This window comes from Vulpes lagopus, chromosome 9, assembly GCF_018345385.1.
Source record: "Vulpes lagopus strain Blue_001 chromosome 9, ASM1834538v1, whole genome shotgun sequence".
NCBI lineage: Eukaryota > Metazoa > Chordata > Mammalia > Carnivora > Canidae > Vulpes > Vulpes lagopus.
Genome location: NC_054832.1, coordinates 4,339,367 through 4,360,460, shown reverse-complemented (window position 1 = coordinate 4,360,460; position 21,094 = coordinate 4,339,367). Strand labels below are relative to the sequence as shown.

The 21,094-nt window shown below is 54.2% G+C and overlaps 1 protein-coding gene across 1 annotated transcript in view; it reads right to left on the bottom strand.

Moving 5' to 3' along the window:
- Positions 1 to 21,094, bottom strand: part of COL22A1 (collagen type XXII alpha 1 chain) — a 243,170-nt gene that overhangs the window by 142,920 nt on the left and 79,156 nt on the right. The window contains exons 12-17 of the mRNA XM_041769448.1: positions 18,685 to 18,738; positions 17,756 to 17,800; positions 16,746 to 16,799; positions 14,979 to 15,023; positions 6,005 to 6,058; positions 3,782 to 3,826 (exon numbers count right to left, since the gene is read on the bottom strand). Of these exons, the coding sequence (XP_041625382.1) occupies positions 3,782 to 3,826; positions 6,005 to 6,058; positions 14,979 to 15,023; positions 16,746 to 16,799; positions 17,756 to 17,800; positions 18,685 to 18,738 (297 nt within the window). The remainder of the gene's footprint in view (positions 1 to 3,781; positions 3,827 to 6,004; positions 6,059 to 14,978; positions 15,024 to 16,745; positions 16,800 to 17,755; positions 17,801 to 18,684; positions 18,739 to 21,094) is intronic.

The following is a 21,094-nucleotide window of genomic DNA, read 5'->3' as shown; positions in this document are numbered from 1 at the left end:
ACTGCTACAACCCTCATGCCCCATGGCTAAACAAGAGCACGATTTGCTGCCAATGTCCTTACACGTGACTTGGGGACCAAGCCCCAGAGAGCATGGGGAAGCACGAAGAAACTAATGCTGAATAAGCTGGCACAGAATGACTGATTTGCTGGATAAGCACAAAAAGCATCTCGTAAGTCCCAATGCTGAGGAGTCAGAAGGAGGGACTCGGGCACACGTGTCATCCTGTGCTCCATTCGAGGTCTTGTCACATGGACAGGGCAGGTAATCTCTGACCCTAAACAACCCCGCTGTCCCCACTGGCTGCCCAAGACTTGGAAAGCATCTCTGTTTACACAGCATCAGGCATTTTTCTAGGATCCCAACTACATGATCTTTTAATCAACTTTATCATAGAGTGGTTTTGGCTACACAGCAAAATGGAGAGGAAGGTACATCATTAATGGGTGTCAGCCTCCCTTGCTCTACCTTCCTCTGTCTCCCACAATAATAGCTCCTATCTCAGCAACATCTTTCTGTTCTAGTTTTTTCTCTCCACGGCACCACCATCCACATAGAGATAGACACACACACACACACACACACACACACACACACACACACGGCATTCTTTTTACCATTGTGTATCGTCTCTAGAAGCTTCCGTGACATATACACGTGATGATCTCCAGGCCCTCAGAATCTGGCTGGCACATCTTTCCATTTCCCCATGAGCATCTTTCAACCTCCATGAGCAGGATTATGTTTTCCTCATGCTCACATAAACCTTATTAATACTTTGGTAATGAGGCACCTGGGTAGCTCAATGGCTGAGCATCTGCCTTCGGCTCAGGGCATGACCCCCGGGTCCTGGAATCGAGCCCCACATCAGGCTTCCCGCGGGGAGCCTGCTTCTCCCTCTGCCTATGTCTGCCTCTCTCTCTGTGTCTCTCATGAATAAATAAATAAAATCTTAAAAAATATATTTTAGCAATATGACTCTCAGAAGCCATTCTCAGCTCTACTGTAATGTTTGTGTGTCTACCTTATTTTCTATTCTATAAACAGATATAAAGGAGAGGTAACTGGGTAGTCATATATGGGAGCATCCTGAATATTTTGGGTTTGGAGATGATGGCATCTCCTTTCTTCCATTTACGCTATGCCTCACTACCATGTTTACTTTTGTTGTGTTTATTGTTATACCCATCATCATCACCATCATCCTCACACCACAAAAGTGAATTTTTTTTTAAATTTTATTTATTTATGATAGTCACAGAGAGAGAGAGAGAGAGAGGGAGAGGCAGAGACATAGGCAGAGGGAGAAGCAGGCTCCATGCACCAGGAGCCCGATGTGGGATTCGATCCCGGGTCTCCAGGATCGCGCCCTGGGCCAAAGGCAGGCGCCAAACTGCTGTGCCACCCAGGGATCCCCACAAAAGTGAATTTTTAATGACAGTTAGGAAATTAATCAATTGGGGCTTTCTCATTTGCTCAGGTCATTTTACAGAATCGGAGAGCCAATGTCCTGACACATGAAATCACTATTAAGGAAAACTAAGATCCTGTGGTTCATCCATAAAGTTGTGTGCTTGTAGCTAATAGACATTGGAGCCTTTACATCGGCCTGGCTTTGTCTGAAGGACTGAGATTCAAGCTTTTCCCTGCTGACACTCTTTCCCATCATAGATACAAGGAGACTAAAGCATGGGGAATGGGTAGTAACTTAATCCAGCACCTTAGACCACTCGGCCACGCTACCTGCCAGCGTAGTAACTTCTTCAAGGCCAAAAAGCTAGTAAGTAATAACCAAGAAACCAAGAGTCTGTCCTCGAGTCAGTCCTTTGCATTATGTAAGTAGTGTATTTCTGCAAAGGCAGTCAGCCTCCCCAGGGGCCCCCGCCTCCCGGTCCTCACACCCTTGTGGTGACCCCCACAGGTACCAGTGCTAGGCTATGGGACCAATAGCACACGGCAGGAAGGATGCTGGGTGGCCTCTAAGGTGAGGCTATGAGCATGACGGTGGCTTCCGTGTGGAGCCCCTCACCCCGACCTCAGGTCACTCACCGCTCACTCCAAGGGAGGCCACTTCCCCTTCTGTGAACAGCCCTACGGAGAGGCCGTGTAATGAGGAAGCAAAGCCTTTGGCCGGCAGCCACCACGGAACAAAAACCATGTTGGCCATGACAAAAACCATGTGTGTGAGCTGAGAAGCAGATTCTTCATCTAACCACAGCACGGCTGGCAGCCCAGCCACTACCTCACAGAAGACCCCAGACCAGGACGAACCAACCGTGTGTACACCGTGTACCTAGATCCGGGCCTTCAGAGTCTGCGTGAGGCCACGTGGTTGTTGCTTTATGCTTCTAAGAGTCAGGAAGGTCGCCACTATCAAGATATAACCAACACAAGCATGGAGTTTAACCTGGCATAAAGAGCGCCTCCCTGACCCTGGGCTCTGCGGCCAGCCACCGTGTGGTAGGCAGACACACACACACACACACACACACACACACACACACACACACGGTAGCAGGAATCACCTACATCCAAACCTCAAGGATCACTCCCTCTTAGTGACTTGAAATACACTACTTATTTTAGGATTTAGCATCCCCTGTCAAGGAACTGTGAGAATATATTAAAATCCTGATGCCAAGATAATATAACAATATAGATCTCAACGCTAAAAATACTTAGGAGAGGGAATGATTTAACTCAGAACTGAAGCCCAAGTGAGCAAGTTTGGGAGACAGCAACGCTCTCCAGCGGCCACGCCTAAGGTGAGGCTTCTTTAGCCTGTGGGTCTGTTTATTTATTTATAACACATAAGCTGTCTGCTTCTACAAAGAGTAGACCAGTCTTCCTCTCCTCTTTTGTTCTCAGACATCGCTGGGACGCGTGCGTGTCAGGCGGTGTGACCTTCACCTGAGCTCTGCAGAGTGATGGAGTCCGAGTGATGCTCCTCGGGCTGCACCTGCCTTAGTTTACCTGGATTCCTCCTCCCCTCGGGTCCCTGGCTATTCTCCAACCCCACGTCGGATGCTCTTGCCAGGGGCCTCCCAAAGAATCTGGAACTCGTGCTCTGGTCCCCCCATGAGAACCCAGGACACACGGTACCTACTCAGTCTTCCCTGCCACCCTGAATGCTTAGGAAGGCTATTATCTTCATTTTCAGAGCACTTCACAATTTGCCAAGACTCTTAACATGTGTTTTTTTCCACTGAGGAAACAGAAATTCTGAGCAGCAAATTTATTGAGTTAAGCCTTCTTGAGAGAATGTTCTAAAGGAGATGGCCAGTATGATGAGATGCAATCTTCATTCTGTTTATGAAAGATCTAGTACATTTTCAGAATTATGATTTGGGCAAAAAAAAAAAAAGGCCAACTTTTTTTAAAAAAGTGCTGCAGAGAACAGAAAAGGAGAAATGGAGGAAGAGGGGGAGGAGTCTGTACGATGTTGTTTGGTATTTATTCACAGCCTGCCTGAGTCCAAAAGGCAATTTTAAGTAGCATAATATTTTAATACGTCTGGATATTACATAACAGGGATTTTTGTTTTGTTCTGTTTTTATATGCTTTTTTTTTATTCCTAGGAGTAGAAAAACAAATTTTAAATAACCAGAAATTTCGTGGGAGCTGAGTTCCTGAGGCCCAGCTCATCACCTCTGTCTGCACTTTGTTCCCAAGATGCCAGCCTGGCCCCCTCGCTCCCCCTGAGGCCATGATTTGTACGGGCAACAGCACACACACCACCTGCCCAGAGCCCAGAGCCCTTCTCGCCCCAGGCCTGGCTTACCTTCTGTCCCTGGGGTCCTGCCATACCAGGAGGGCCAGGTCTTCCCTAGAGGAAGGGAAGGGAAGGTTGTCAGTGGCAGTGAGGGCAGAGGAAGAGCTGCAGGCCATGCAGCTCCGAAACTGTAATCTGCCTTCACCCCAGAAGGCACAGACCACACTTCTGGACACTGCTGATTGCTGGAAAATTCTCTCCCCATCGGCTGCCAAATGCCACGTCCTGCATGGTCCCCTCTGGACCCAGCTGGGACTGTGCTGTGGAGCGCCCGTTCTAAGGGACAAGGCCTACTCGAGAAGGACCGCTTCTCGAGGGATACAGGGGATGTGTCTGGGGAGATTCCAGGTGAGAGGCAGGAAGTAGGCACCCAGCATCTGCTCAGAGGGCACTGAGGACCAGCTGAGTCCCCAGGGGCAAGGGAGGGGGCCTGCAGGGCTGCCTGGACTCTGGACCAGGATCAGTTAGCACAGCAGGGCAAACCCAGGACCCAGAGGGCTGGTGCAAGGGATGCTGAAGATGAACCTGCCTCCTCTTCAGGGGTTCCCACCAAGAAGCCTTCCAAGGGGGTCCCAGTGGAGAGCCAGGCAGGTCAAGCTCCCACCAGAGAGCAAGTGAGGAGGGGCCTGGAGCCACCCCACCCCCGGGGAGCCCTCCTATGAGCCTCCTCGTAAGAGGAGGGGGAATCTGGAAGGCAGTTGGACAACCAATGTTCATCCCATTGACAAATGGCTTCCTTAGGAATTCATCCTAAAGGCACAGGTGCGCTCAGAGATGTACATGTGAGCTTTCACTCTTCCTTTCTTCCTATAAACAGCCAACGATCAGAAGAGACCTAATGCCCCCTCGTAGGAGGAGACCCTGGGTGACACTTGCTGTTCCTGTTTCTCCAAACCCCGTCCTCTGCTGCCTCCACCCCATCAGGATCTCACTACATGCTGGCCCACTGCCATGAGGAAAGGCCTTTGCTTTCTGGGCTGTCACCAGGTGGGCACTTCCAGCATGAGGAGTTGGCTCTGGCGCAGGGGCGGCACGCAATAAATATGAATAAATGCTGGCATGTTCACACCACAGAACACTAAGCAGTCATTTGAGTCCCGTCCCTGGTGAATATTTAAGAAAATAGTTACACGTTTATGACATAATGCTAAGGGGGGGGGGCAGTGACACATAAAAGGTATTATTCCAATTTATTGTCAATAAAGGGCACTGAGGGGGGCACTTGATGGGATGAGCACTAGGGGTTATTCTATATGTTGGCAAATTGAACACCAATAAAAAAAATAAATTAAAAAAATAAATTAAAAAATCAAGATGTTATTTTGGGTTGATGGGATTCACCATAAATTTAATTTATATTAATATATTGAAATGAATACATTTAAGGAATGAATATATCAAATACAGCTGATGTGTCTGATTACTTTATCGATAAACCTAAGAAAATGAACATAATAATCGACTGATATATTAATATGTTATATTGCACAGATTAATGTATAACATAAGCATATATTAATATGTTTATGTTCTAAAAATATTTTCCCAAACGTCTTCAGGCAGATGTAGAATTTTAGGTTTTATTTCATTCTAACCATTTAAATACTTAAATTTACTTTCACGGATCACACATTCCCATGGTTCAGAATTTATGTGCATAAAAATCCCCTTCTGATCCACCTGCCAGCCACTGAGGAGGCTCCTCCAGAGGCAACGAGTGAGGAAAGCAGGTGATCAGTTTCCGGAGCGTCCTCCCAAGGAGGGCACATGTCTGCGTACGTCCTAGATGCTCTTTTCCACAGAATTCTACACTTGCCTGTATTTTCCACTCAAGACATATCGCAGAGATCATCCCCACCAGTGCATGAGGAGCTGCATTAATTTCTATGGCTTCGTATTATTCCCCTGTAACTACACACCCTGATTCTTTTGACTAGTTCCTTACTGATGAGCTTCCAGGTTGTTTGTAATCCTTAACTCTTGCAGAAGAGCCTACAATGAATATATCACGTCATCCACGGCCTTTACCGTGGTTAGAAAGGATGGAAGGGGCTGTGCTCTCTGGGATCCCCACCCCCTGGTGCTGGAGGATCCACAGGTGACCATAAGCGGGGGTCTGGTCCCTAGGCCTCCCGGAGCCTCCAGCTGAACCGGACACCAAGGCATTCAGGCCCTACAGAGCTTTGCATCAGGCTCCTGTCTTCTAATAAAGCCGAGCCCATGCCTACTTACCTGCTCTCCTGTCTCTCCACGCTTCCCGGGGAATCCATCCAGGCCTCGCTCCCCCTGGCAAGAGGAAGAAAAATGAAGAGGTGAAGAACAAATGGGCCTCCTTGTGGTCAGTGCCATGAGATGCAAAGGCCCTTAGTGTCCAACTGTGCTAACCTTTTACTCTCTACTCAGTGTCTCCGGTTACTGGAGAGCCAAACACACACACACACACACACACACACACACACACACACACACCAGCCTATAATTTATGGGCATTGGGGCTCAATGTGCATACATTAAAGGTCAGGAATCCATATTCCGAAATCTGCTTTGCCTTTCCCCAATCTGTGACCAAGGCAAGGCCACCTTGCCTCTCTGAACCACACAGTTGTTTCTTTTCTTTTTTTTTTTTTTAAGATTTTATTTACTCATTCATGAGAGACACAGGCAGAGGGAGAAGCAAGCTCCCCATAAGAAGCCTGATGTGGGACTCGATCCTGGATCCTGGGATCACGCCCTGAGCTGAAGGCAGACGCTCCACCGCTGAGCCACCCAGGCGTCCCACACACAGTCTCTTCATCTCATAAAGCCAAACAAAATAATGGACTTGTGGGGTTTGTAACACAGTTCATAAAACTGTGAGCATATTTACACATCGTTCATTCATCCAGCGGATATGTATGAGCATCCGCTGCATTCCCAGTGCTTGGAATTAAAAGCGAATTGCTGGCTAAGGGGGAGCAATCATCCACGCAGCCCTCGAATGCCCACCCATCTGCTTGTGCTCAGAGCGGGGCTTGTCTTTCTTAGCTGTGTAATCCTGGGCAAGTCTCGTCACCTCTGAGGCTGTTTCTCTTAACCACGTGTCATGGGGAAGATGATAATCCCTTCCTGGGAAGACATCCATGACTAAGGAATGAGTCAGCAATGTTCTCTTCCTCCGCACATCATCAGGTTGGTGGGAGGGAGGGCCGACAGCAGATGGGGAAACTGAGGCCCAGCCAGAAAACCACTCAACCCCAGTGCAATGCTTGCACCGGCACCAGAACCTGGGTCTCTCGACCCTTCTTCCTCTATTTCTACTATCCACAGCCTGTGGGTCTCTTCCATCGAGCTGCAAGATCTCAGAACCCATGGAATCCCATGCTCTCACATCCTAGGTGAGAAAATTGACCTTAGAGATGGAGACCAGAGTCACACAGAAGCTTTGTGATGGGGCCATGCATGAAGAGAAGGGGCTCCTGGCATCACAGAGCTCTCTTCCTTAGAGAGGGCCAGCCCGCTGAATGTCAGCCCTGAAGGGGGCACTTTCCCAGGCAGAGCAAAACAAAACAAAAAAACATGTTGACCATAGTTTTACCAGGCTTACCTTAAAGGGGACAGTGCTGCCTATTGCTCAAGCCCCATTTCTTACACCCTTGCACCTACATAACAAAATCGCTGAAGCCCAAAAGCAAAATTTCTCCTAATGCAACTCAGGACAGCTGCAGGTGCACTGCCAGGTGAGCCACCTGTGTCTCTGGCCAGCAGGTAGAGAGCAGGGCCGGGTGGGACAGAGCTGGACTGCAAGGTGGGACAGAGCTGGACTACAGGTGGGACAGACCCACAGCTCCAAGTGGGACAGAGCTGGACTGCCAGGGACAGAGCTAGAGTACCAGGTGGGACACAGCTGGACTGCAGGTGGGACTGACCCGGAGCACCAGGTGGGACAGAGCTGGACTGCCAGGTGGAGCACAGATGGAGCGCCAGGTGGGAAACAGCTGGAGTGCCAGGTGGGACAGACCCAGAGCACCAGGTGGGACAGAACTGGAGTCCTAGCAGATGTGTGTGTCCCCCGGCAGGGGAATGAGAAAGACGATGGCCAGCACAGGGGGGATGGGGGGGAGAGAGAAGCTGAGGGAGAGCGGAGACAGAGACAGACAGAAGACGGAAGACAGCCATCTATGGAGCAGGGTCTCTAACTGACACGCCCCTAGAAGCCCAGCTAGGGCATGAGATGGGTGGAAGCAAATGGAAGAAGGGGGTCAGAGGCAGAACTAAAAAGGGCAGGTCCCACCTAAAGACCTGACACTTACATCTGTCCTGCTGTTGTTGGACTTTGTTGGTCTTGCCACCATTGCACTGACCACATAAGCACGACAGGGGACAGGGTTTGGACAGCTGACACCTGCCTGGTTCCCAGCAGATGGTGGCAGCCAGGGCCCTGGGGGGTGTGGAGTACAGGCAGCTGCAGCCGATCCCAAAACTCGGATGCAAAGCCCGGCTCTCCCCCTCCCAAGCTGTGTGACCTAGGACCAGGCACGTGGCATCTCCATGACTCAGTTTCCAGTCTACAAATACAGCAGCTACCTCTGACAGCTGCTCTGAGGATTGGGTGAGCTAATATATGCAAAAGGCTTAGAACAACGTGTGGCACCTGGAAGGTGTCATGTTAAAAGCTGGTTAAGCAAAACAGAGTGACCACGTAGGACGAGGAAGGAGGGAAAAGAGAAGCCAGCTGCAGGGGCCAGCAGACAGGAAGTTCACAGGGCCAGCAGGGTGTGATGTGAACGACCAGAGGATGGAAGTGGGGGGGGGGGGGGAGAGTGAGGAGCCAGGGGCCAGGGAACTCAGTTCTGATCTTGTTTTCCACCAACGCGGGCTGCCACCTGCAGGGTCTACACGGCTTTGAGATTCAACCTCCTCGCTGGGTTGAAATCGTAAAAAGCGAGAACAGAAGAAAGGTGGCTGTATTCCAAGAACCCTAAGACCCCTTCGGACACTCACAGTCCTTAACTGACAGGGGGTGTGCTCCATGCAGAGGGGACGGGAGCCCGCCCGCGTCCTGAGCACCTTCAGGTACCGGCTGCGCAGGCAGGCTCTCATTCGACCGTCCAGTGAGCCCTATGAGGTTAAAGGGTGTCACCCTGGGACGCTCGACTCAAAGGAGGAATGTCTTGCATTCATGGAATCACTCCTGCCCAGGAAGCTCTGGAAAGTTCCACACCCTTCCCAGGACCCCCGCCCCCACCCAGGCCTCATCCTCCTGCTGCGGCTCTGGATCTCAGACAGCAGCGGCAGCGCAGGCCCCAATGCCCTGGAAAGCCACCCTGGCCCAGGCCTGGAGACGATGGTGGCCTTGACCGCTCTCGGGTGGCGGTGGTGGCCTGGACGGTGCTGGGGGCAGGCGCGTGGAGTGTGTCTGCTGGGCACTTGCCACGGGAAGCCTTTACCATGTGAAAGAGGGAAGGTGCCTCTGTGACCCCAGCACCCAGGGGGTGTTGAGAAAACGCCTGTCACCGTGAGACCTGGTGGGCAGCTCCGCTGGGCCGCCCCGGAGGAGGATTGAAGGGGATTCTCACTGTCGGCACAGGTGGGGCCGGCGCCCCCAGGACGGATTACGGCCTCAGGCACTCCAAAGCCCCCACTCAGTCTCGTTACTATTTAGGGAGGCCCTCCCAGGGCCAGGGGCTGTGCTTGCCTTCACAGTGTGCCCCCTGTGACGCCCAGAGCCACTGGGACAGGCACCGCTGCATCAGGACATGGGCTGAGGAGCTTGTGTGAGTGCCCAGAGTGAGAGCATCTCGTCTCTGATCCCAAAGCCGCTGGTAGCAGTTTACTAGGGTGGCTATGCCCTGGCTCCCCCTCTCCCCAGGGGGCTCAGGAGTGTGAGGGTCACATCCACCCAAAGTTGTCCTGAGAGCTTGGGTTTCCAGACAGAGCAGGGTGCCCACTGCATCCACCTCCTGGCCCCTTACAGAGTGGGTTCCTCCCCTTCTGACGGACTCCCCTTGCACCCTGCCAGCTGCAACAGGCTCGGTAGACCTGCTCGGTCCACTTGGGCTCTACTGCCCTCCATCACCAGGACGCTCTACGCCTGCAGAGCCTCCACGCCCTCTGTGTCTGCAGAGGCACCTTCTGGAAGATGCCTCAAGGACCGTCCCCCACCGTACACAGAGCGCCCCACCACGGGGCCATCTGGAGGCGGGCTCGGTAATGGATGGGCAGTGGCTCTGGGTGGCTTGGCTCCAAGCCGCACAAGGCCAGGCGACCGATGGGCCTGTCTCAGAGGCAGATGGAAACTTCCTTCTTGCTGAGGTAAGAAATCAGAGAGGTCTGCGAGGAAATAAACTGTTGTAAGTACCCATCAGATGTAAGAACTGGAAAGCAGCCGAAGGGATGATGTAGTCCAGGCTTCTTGACAAATGGGGAAGTCAAGGTGTAGAGAAGGGACCAGCTCTCCTCAGAGTCGCCCAGAAGGGCAGCAAGGAAGTTGGAATATGCCCAAAGCTGAGCCAGCAGGGCCCACGCTCACGCTTCCCCTTCTCTCCGTGGATCTTTCCCTGTCTCTCTCTGCCTGTCTGTCTCTGGCCCTCTTTCCGTCTCCCTACCCTCTGCATATGGCACATGACACCCAGGACTGTTCTACCCATTTTACAAACATTAACGCAGTAGATCCTCATCTTCTGTAATAGTTACTCTCAGTGTTGAGGAAACCTGAAACACGGATGTTAAATTTCTCTCCAAAGGTGACCCTGTTTGCAGAGCCCAGAGCTGGGATTCAAAACCCGGGCAGGCTGGCTCCAGAAGCATCATGCAGGGCCTCCTCTCTGCCTCAGTGAGCCACCTGGAGCAGCCTGGGGAGCCAGGCCAATGGGGACGTTGGCCGAACATCCTCTCCTGGGCCTTCCCTGGAGGTGACCCTCCACTTTCTGAACTTCCCTGTGAGGGGACACCTCACAGGGGGCAGGGCTGTGAGCAATCTGCAGAGAGAGTTCAGGGGAACGTCTGTTGTCCTACGTTTCTGGTAACGCTTCAGGCCTGGTGTGGCGTGGAGGGGAAAGCTCACGTTGGGAATGAGATGTTTCCAGCACTTGCTATCTTTATAACGGGCCACATGGCATCAGGAAATAGCCTCTGAGCTCGGTTTCCCCAATTGAAAATAAGGAGAGATCTCCAGGCTTCTCTAGAGAGAGACGATTTAGGATTTTGATAGAAATGTACCATTTCTTGGCTGGACAAAAGTCTCAACACAAGACTCTAAAAGCTTGCTGGAAAAGCAGCCCAAAGCTGCATGGGGGGAACACGGTCACCTCCAAGCCGAGTTCTGGCAAGAAGAACAAAGCACTGATGTGCAGAGACTGCCGTTCCCCTGAAACCCAGGCAGGGCAAGGAAGTATGCGTGGAAATGTTGGTGACATGGACACTTTGCTTCTGTCCTCTCGTCCGACCTCCCGATGAGCTTTGGGGGAAGACATGAATATTTCCACTTTGTAGATGAGGAAACAGAGGTTCTGGTCAACCCCACGGCTGCCGCAGCCCCTACGTGGTGGAGCTGGCTCTCGCCAGGCTTGTGAAGAGTCCTCAGCTCGGCACTGCAGCCTCCACCGAAACCCTGGGGAACCCAAACTCACTGGTCCCCAGAAGTGCGGCTGGAGCTGCTGCAACCAGGAAGCTCAGCAGAGCATCTTCCGGATTGTGCTACGTTCCTGCTCCGGCCCCCGGCACCTTCTCTCTGCGGCATTTCCCAGCTAACGTTCCCATCCAGCCCTGTGACATCACCCAAGCCTAGGTGCTAAAATGCACCTTCCGAATCCACCTTGCACGTTCTCTAAAAAAGTCCAAGTTCATCCACCGGTTAGTGAAGGCCAACCTGTCACCTGGTTCCTGCATCGCTCATCCCCCGAGCCCAGTGCCGCATCCACACGTCCACGGAGGAGGACGGGCCGTGTGCTCGGTGGCAGGTGCTCCCTCGGGGAGGGAGGACCCAGAGATGAATACGGCGTGAGCGCTGCACCCACGCGGCGAGGGGTCTCCATGTGTACGCGGGAAAGAGAGACAAACTTGACGCAAATGACCAGTCAGGGTGCAAACCGCGGGGCTCCTAGAGGCACTAAGTGGACAAGCCTCAGTAGGAGCTTGGGGGAGGCTGCATGGGGAGGCCTGTGTGGAACCCCAGGCCAGGGTCTCTGTGCCCTCAGGTGACCACCAAGGGAGAACTCCACACATCGGGCTTTCGTCCAGCATCAGTGCTGAGCTCACCATGCACTTTGGACACCAAACCCGAGCTCCGCTCTTGCTGTCCTATACCCCAGCCCTTCTATAGGGTTAGTTCCCCAAACCCTGCCTCTTCGTTCTCTCAAGTACCAGAGCTGCCTGTCAAGCCACACCACCCTGTGCCTGAAGCCTTGGTTCTTCTAAATGCCACCTCCAGGTCCCTGCCATGTAAAGGAAGGGGCACAGGGCTATAGAAAGGAGATCTCCGGGCACGCACATTTGTGACCACATCAAAACATCTCAAAAGAGATGCAAATCCCAATGACCAGGGGGTAAGAGATTTTGCTTTTTTTTTTTTCACTTATAATGATGAAAATTTAATATGCAAACACGAATCATGCTTCGGAGCCCAAGGTGGGATACCCCCGAGGCCCTGCCTCCATGGATTCTCAAGAACCTTTTGGAAAGCGACGCGGCACTGCACAGACCCACGTTCTTTGACTGGTGATCTCACTTCCAGAAAAGCAGCCTAAGGAAATAAACCTAAATTTGAAAACTAACTAAATAAATATGGCTGTCGGCTTAAAAATATTCACCCGAGCATTATTCTTGATTACGAAAAGCTGGGAACAACCCTAGGTGATCAATAACCGGGGGATGGGCGCATAAATCACCATCTATCCATGCGTCAGAACGCTGTGCAGGCATTTAAACTGAGTCACAGAGGGGCACCTGGGGGGCTCAGCGGTTCAGCTTCTGCCTTTGGCTCAGGGCGTGATCCCCGGGTCCTGGGATCGAGTCCCACATCTGGCTCCCTGCATGGAGCCTGCTTCTCCCTCTGCCTGTGTCTCTGCCTCTCTCTGTGTGTCTCTCGTGAATAAATAAATAAAAATCTTTAAAAAAAATAATAAAAAATAAAATGAGTCACAGAAACTCTACAGCAGCACGGGGCAGAAATACCGCATGTAGGGACGACAGACAGGCCAGGCGGCAAAGCCGAACACCTTACGTGTGTCTATGTAACAGGAAATCAGATGCATAAGAACAAATCTGACAGAAAACAGGCCAAAGCGCTCCTCATAGTTGTATCAGGATGGTGAGATTACAAGCTCGTTTTCCCTATTTTCCAAGTGCACTGATATAAAATTAAAATAATGATTTCAAAACTTCTTATATGGTGAGAGGAATGTGTATCACTGAGGACTCTCCAGGAGGAGACTCTGAAGACCCACATGGGACGTGACTCGGCACGGAGGGCTCCGTCCCAGCCCTGCATCTGCAGGACGGGTCTGCGGGTCCCGAGGATGCGGTGCCCACCTCTGTGCGGGCCCTGTTCCCACCCGCCGGACCCTGAGCAATTGATGACAGTTGCTCACGCGGAAGGGTCTGGTCTGGGGTCACCTTGTGGTAAGCTGGCTTAGGCTATGAAGGAACGGTGACCCCCCCAGGTCCCCTCAAGTGTGCCGGCTGCTGTGGCAGTGTGCACTTGAGAGTGTCAGCTTGGATCCGTTCCCAATGCCCGGTGACAGAGGCTAATTGTGGGTCCCCGACACAACTGTCACCACCCACCCTCCCATTGGTCTGAGAGTTAGGGTAACCGAAGAGCAGAGAAGTTATGTAACTTTGCTAAGTGAGATGCGAGCCCATGGAGGCACCCGGGCTCCGTCAACACCCCCTTCCCCACCCTGGCCTGGAAACCCTAACCCGCCTGTGTGAGGGGCTGTAGCGCCTGCAGGAGCCGAGCCCATGCCCCCCTGGCCCTGAGCTTACACTAGGGTGGGAAATAAATGCCCCGTCTGTACTGGCCCTCGCCTGCCACATGTGCACGCACACCATCACATACACACGCATTGCACACACATGCATGGGCTCCCATGTACACACACACAGGCACCCATGTGCTCACACACACAGGGGCTCCCACGTGCACACATACACATATAGACATCCATGTGCACACACACAGAGGTACCCCTGTGCACACACACATGGGCTCCCACGTGCACACACATGCATGGGCTCCCACGTGCACACACATGCATGGGCTCCCACGTGCACACACACAGGCACCCATGTGCACGGACACGGGCACCCATGTGCACACACATGCAGGGGCTCCCACATGCACACACAGGCACCCATGTGCTCACACACACAGGGGCTCCCACGTGCACACACACACATATAGACATCCATGAGCACACACACAGAGGCACCCCTGTGCACAAACACATGGGCTCCCATGTGCACACACACAGGCACCCATGTGCACAGACACAGGCACTCATGTGCACACACATGCAGGGGCTCTCACGTGCACACACAGGCACCCATGTGCTCATACACACAGGGGCTCCCATGTGCACACACACACAGACATCCACATGCACACACACACAGGCACCCATGTGCACACACACAGGCACCCCTGTGCACACACGCATGGGCTCCCACGTGCACACACACAGGCACCCATGTGCACGGACAGGCACTCATGTGCACACACATGCAGGGGCTCCCACGTGCACACACAGGCACCCATGTGCTCATACACACAGGGCCTCCCATGTGCACACACACACACACATCCACATGCACACACACACAGGCACCCATGTGCACACACACAGGCACCCCTGTGCACACACACACAGGCACCCATGTGCACACACACAGGCACCCCTGTGCACACACATGCAGGGGCTCCCATGTGCACACACAGGCACCCATGTGCTCATACACACAGGGGCTCCCACATGCACACACACACACAGGCACCCCTGTGCACACATGCATGGGTTCCCATGTGCACACACACGCATGGGCTCTCACATGCACACACACAGACATCCACATGCACACACACACAGGTACCCCTGTGCATACACGCATGGGCTCCCATGTGCACACACACGCTGGCACCCATGAGCAAGCATAGCACAATCAGTCCCAGGCACCCTCCTCCTCTTTTCTATGGAAGTTGCAGTGACGAGTGGAGGCAGATATTCATAAATACCTTTTCTCCTCGGGCTCCCTTTTCACCCCGTTCTCCTTGGAGACCCTGCGGGGAGAGGGGAAGAGCAGAACACGTCTCAGTCCAGCATTTCTGACCTGAAGGCCTGAGGGCCCACGGACAGGCTGCCCCGGGAGGGGGGAAGAGCCTGTCTGCTGGGACGCTCCCTGCGCTCCTCCCTCAGGCTTGGGGTGCAAGGTGAGCTCTTGGGGCTGGCCTCCCGACCCAGATTACCCACATCCTCCCACCTAGGCTTGAACACACCCTGGCCCCTGAGCTTCCCAGGCCAATGGTAGGAACGTGGCTTTGGAGCCAGTGCCCCTGCCACCCAGAACCTGCAATCCCTCGGTGATCACGAAATCCAGATCAAGAAATCTGGGTGCCTTTAAGCCACATCCCTCCACCTCCTCTGGGGCAAGGGCCCCTGCCCTGTCCTGCATCCACTCCACCTTCCTCAGGAGCAGCACCCGGATCCTATGCTAGGAACCCCCTCCACTGAGCAAAGTTACAGAAGCGTCAGCCAAGGCAAGACATTCTCTGCCTCCCCCGAGGAGAATGGGGACCCCCAGGACGGTGCCCCTATTGCTTCAGCATTGCATCCCCACAGCCTGGAATGTGCCCACCACTTGATACCCATAAGCACTTGCTGAATGAATAAATGAGTCCATGAAGGACTGCATCACTGGTTAGCACAAGAATCTTGTAGAAGCTCTGCCTGCAGGCTACTGCCCCACACGGCCTTGCAGGGGCAGAGAAGGACACAGACATGCCTCTGCCACATGTGGGGTGTGCAGTGAAATGCCAGGGCCACCGGCACCAGCGCATGACATCGCAGGTTCTCCTGGGTGGCTCAGGACCAGGCCAACAGCTTGGTGCGTGGCCCTCCTGGAGAGGTCTGAGTATGTCCTGTGCTCCCATGGCAACTCCCTCCAGTCCCTCCTCTCCTCTCCTTTTCTGGAGGAAAGACCCTGGGACATTCCTGAAGAGGACGGACACTGCCCAGGCCCGCCTACTGGTTTGGGGGATAATACCCACATCTCTGTCCCTGGAGAAGAGGCACAGGGCCCAGACCCACAGGCCGCTATCCCAGAGGGCACAGGCTCAGTGGACCAAGCAGGCCTCTGGAGGGAGCTGGACATCCTTGCCATTTTAATGCCATCCAATATCTCGGCCGGACACACAGAGATCAGAGGTGTTGAATGTCTCGCACCCCCGAGGCAATGCAGGCTGCCTTGCTTGAAAATGACCTTTCACACTGCTTCTTTCATGGGGAGCTAATCTCACATCTCTCAATGAGAACCCAAAATAGGGTCAGACACCCAAGAAGCCCCTTTGCTCCTTACACACCATGTCTATTTGCTCACCGCTTACTTCAAGGGGCACATGGTTACCGGACATTCATCATGGGTCTGGCACTGGCCTAGGGGCTGGAGAATTAGCAGACAGGACAGGGCTGGTAAAAATGGCTTCTTTAGGGTCAGGTATCAGAAACGCCTGGGCTGCCAGGTAAAAGTGCAGATCTCTGGGCTTCACCGTCTGGGAATGGGGTCCTGGGAAGGTGCATTTACACTTGATCTCTGGGGGCTTCCTAAGTGCCTTAACGTTTCAGCATTTCCGCTCTAGGAAGAGACACCAACACGACATTGCCATTGACACGTGCAAGGCAGTGGGTCCTCCGTGTAGACACAGGAGGGGGATTTGTCAGGGGGCCTGGGCCCCGATCTCTGGAGGAGTGAACAGGACCCCTTCCAGAGGCAGGTCTTTACTTACAGGAGCTCCAACGTGTCCGGGAGGCCCGGGGAGTCCAGGTGGTCCTTGGAATCCCTGCGGAAGAGTGTGCACCAGAAAGGTGTGGGCGGGGGAAGGAGAGGCAGGGGGAGAAGACACAGGGGAAGGAGACACAGGGGTAGAGGCAACACCCAGAGATCCCTGCTTCTCCCCTGCCTGGGGGAGCAGGAGTCCCCATGATTCACACCCCAGTCTGCTCAACTTCAAGGCACGGCTGGCTAGAGGGCATTGCCTCCGAGCTGCAATGCCGCCAGTGCAGCGAGTTCCATTTCCACGTGTCCTGCGTGGCCTTCCTACGATCTGGCCAGGATCTGTGCCCAGCTTCTGAGAAACCTGCCTGATTCTTGTGGCTCCTCATTCACCCTCCACCCTAGGGCGAGCAGAGCATTGGACAAGTCCTGACAAGGCCCCCGAGGCTCCTCTGCTGCCTGGACCATGACCTGCCACAGATTTTAAGCAACTAATTTGGGACTATCTATTGAAATCTGTGAAAATTACACTGTGTCTTTCTTTGGTCAAAGCTACCCTAATTTTGGCGATTTAGTCTATTGAAGTAAAATGCAGTACACGAAGAGAAACACACATAGACACCCCCCTCCACACACACACACACGCATCGACTGCTGTATTGATTTTAGCAGGAAACAAATGAAATTAGAAACATTTCAGGCCACAACAGGGAAAAAGCTATGTAGGTTATGATGCACCCATATCGTGGAATGAAATGCACGGATTAGGAGAAGAGGTGTGGAAAGGTGGCTCTAATCTGTCGTCGGATGGAAAAGACAAACAGCAGAGCACGCCATGATTCACTTTTTTGTGAGAATTCAGGAAAAATCACGTAGGCGAGGATAGATACACACGGGCACACACGCGGTTATAGGGGAAGGGTGAGGAGGGAAAGCATTCTAGGCCCAAAGCAACCAGTTTTGCACCAAGATTTACCTGCTGGAAACAGCAGAGGGATGAACAAAGCTGAAAGGGACACTTACCCGCATGCCCACCTCGCCGGGCAGCCCTGGCTCTCCTGGCTCCCCCTGCACACACAAAAGAGCGCTGGTCATCACCAGGCGGGACACAGGCCCAGGCACGCCAGGGCAGCCCAAAGCCCCGGGCGTACCCACGTCTGGAACTCCAAACCCATAGCAGACACGAGGTGACCACCAGTGAAAGGAGGCCCAGGCTGCCCTTGGAGACCTTCCATGAGCCAAGGAGCCCGTCTACATTGCCAGGGGCACATCCCAACCCCCCTGGCTCCTGCTGCTGGAGGTCAGCACAACTAGATTCAGACACAACAGTGGAGAGAGCATAGTGACTGGGCTGACGAGGGAGGCCGTCTTCACGGAGGAGCCTGGTCCCCTGGAGGGGAGCGGAGGGGTCTGTGGAGGATGGAGCCCCTTTGGGCTCTCGGGGGAGAGGGTCCCTTTGCCCTGGAGTAGACTGGCCTGCCCAGTCGATCACTCTCGGGCTGCGCCTCTGGAGCATGTTCTAATTCAGAGGCAGGGAGGGCAGAGGTAGAGTTGGGGAGCTGACAAGAGGGAGGCCAGGGGGCTGCGTGTACGGGACGGGCTGCTGCTGGGGTCGCACCCTGCCTCCTCGGGCTGCAAACCAGGGACGTGGGCCAAGCCCCCACTTTGAACCTGAACTTGGTTCCAGGCCTAGGCAGTGGGACAAGACCCCCCGGTGCAGAACTGCATGTCCATGGAGTGGGAACATGGTTCCCAAGGGCACACAGGCAGTGCCCGGTGGCAACAGATGCTGCTGGTGTCGTTAAAACGACGAGGCTGACCTCCGGGGACCCGGGAAGGTCCTGGTGCAAACAAGCCCCAGCTCGCACCCGGCTCTGGTGCAGGCCGCCCCCCTCAAGGACTCGGGCTCTGACCAGGCGGTGGCCCGTGGGGAGGTGGGGGACGAGGCGTACCCGCATGCCTTTGCTGCCGTCTCTCCCAGGGGGACCAGGCGGGCCCAGGGAACCCTAGGGCAGAGAAGGAAAGTAATCAGTGCAGGATAGAGAGCACAGGAAATGCAGATTCTCAGGCTTCCCCGCAGCCCTACAGCATCGGCTGGGGTCCACATTTTACCAAGACGCCCCAGGGATCCAGATGCACCTGTCAGCCCCATGCCCCTCCTCGAACTCATAGTGTGACCCTTCCTTGCTCCGGGCTCAGCGTCACACACCCCAGAGCATGGCCTTCTCAACCTGGGCCCGATGCTCCTTTGTCGTGCGGGCTGTCCCAGGCATTGCAGGGTGTCCAGCAGCATTTGTCCCTACGCGCCACTCACACTGCCCAGGGCTGACAACCAGAAAGGTCTCCAGATACCGCCAAATGCTCCCCGGAGGCAAAAATCGCCCCTGGCTGAGCACCACTGGGCTAGAGCCGGTCATCTAGAAGGATCCCTTAAGCCGGGACACACTTGACTGTAACGGATCACACGCAGAAGCCGGTGGCAGGTGCACTCCTGGGGCAGCTGTGGGGAGGAAGGGGGCTCGGGCCGGGCTGCTCGTCCCCCACACGCCCCCCGACACGTGATGGGTGGTTTAAAACCAGGGACTCCAGGGTCTCTGAGCTCCTGTGGGGGCAACGACACTATTCAATTCAAATCAAAGGGTTCCATCAAGACCTTCAGCCCAGCGCCCCGCTCCGTGTGGATTTGCCGTGGGACGCTGAGCAAGTCAAGGTGTCTTTCCGGGCTCTCCCATCTGCGAAATGAGGGTATTGGACATTCAAATGCATGTGCCACCTGATGAAATAATATTTAGCAAGCACCGTGTGCTGCAGCTCGTCATTGTACATTTCCAGTTTTCACCCATAAATGAGGACACGTGCATGTTTGTGGACACCCACGCACGCACACACACCTACTCTACAATTTCCGTGAAGTCCCTCCCGAGGACCCAATGTTCCTTCTGAGTCAGTGTGATACTGAAAAGTCAGACAGAAGGACGCCTGTGGCCCTGGTATCAGACGGACGTGAGCCTGCGTCCCAGCTCTGCACCCTTGAGTGTCACCGGCCTGTCGCCTGCGTGAGCGACGAGGCCAGCAGCAGGCTCACTGCCGGGTGAGCGAGGGCTTGGAAGTGAAGCTCATGCTCAGCTGTGGGGACGCCATCGGGCCTCCGGGCGGCACGCGGGCATCCCAGCTGCTCTGCCCGTGAGCCCTGAGGGACTGGACGGACTGCGCTGTGCAGGCGCACTTGTGGCCGGGGAACGGTGCCGTGTCCTGTGTGCCGCGTGCATCATAAGCTGGTGGGACGGTCGCCGGAGAAGCCACCCCCCCCCCGCCCTCCTGGAGCGGGTTCACAGTGAAGACAGGGCACCGGTGCTCACACAACACACTCCTCTGCCAGTAAGCGGTATCTGGTCCTTAGACTCGGGCCAGGAGGCTCTAGTCCTGGAGACAGAAGGGATTCGTTGACATTGAGGCGGCTTCCAGAGGGGATGTCTCCAGGTGGGGCAGCCTGGGGAGCATGGTATCAGGGGCCCTGCAGGTGGAATGCCGGCCCCTGCCACCTGGAAGGAGGCAGCCACATGTGGCAAATGACTTAATATCTGGAAGCTTGGGGGGGTCTCAGTTTCACTTTCTGTGAAATGGGAACACTCACAGCTACTGTGAAGCCTGAGTCAGTATTAAATGTCTCTGCAGCGCTTCACAGAACATTTCCAAGGTTGCTTCAGTTGATACCGGCTTGATTCGTAATTAGATTGTGAGGGGTCGGGGAACGTGGGGGATTCTTTAGTCTCATAGGTTTGTGGAACAAAGAGTTAAACTCAGTTAAACGGGTTCCTTTAAGCAGGCTCCCCGGAAGCCTTGACTTTGCTTGCTGGTGGTGGTGTCCGGCGGCCTTGCCCACCCGACCTGGCCACGGGGCACGTGAGGGGCCGCAGTGGCTCGGGGCACATGCAGGGGGACACTCCCGTGCTTTCCTGCACCGCACTGTGGGCAAAACCGAGCCCTCTCTACACTTGTGTGAAGGAGACCAGGCCGTCATTGGAAGGGGGTTGAAAGTTCTGGAAAGGAGACTTATTTATGGACTAAGGGGACAGAAGACGAGCCAGTCTCCGGTTGGCAAGCAGGGTACTCAGGTGCGGTTCGGGGAGGGAGGGCACTTTCTCGCCGGTCTTCGGGTACCCGTGGCTGTCCTTGGCCGGATACAGGGGACAGGCTGTGGAAGTTCCACAAGAGGAAGGGCTGTTCACTGTTAGGGACCCGGCGCTTCCTCGGCACCAGTGGGCGTCGGGTGCTTCCTGGGGTCGAACTGCCAGCAGCATCCTTATGAAGGAATCGCTGCCAGGACAGGCGGCTTCTCAGCCACCACTTTCACATCCACAC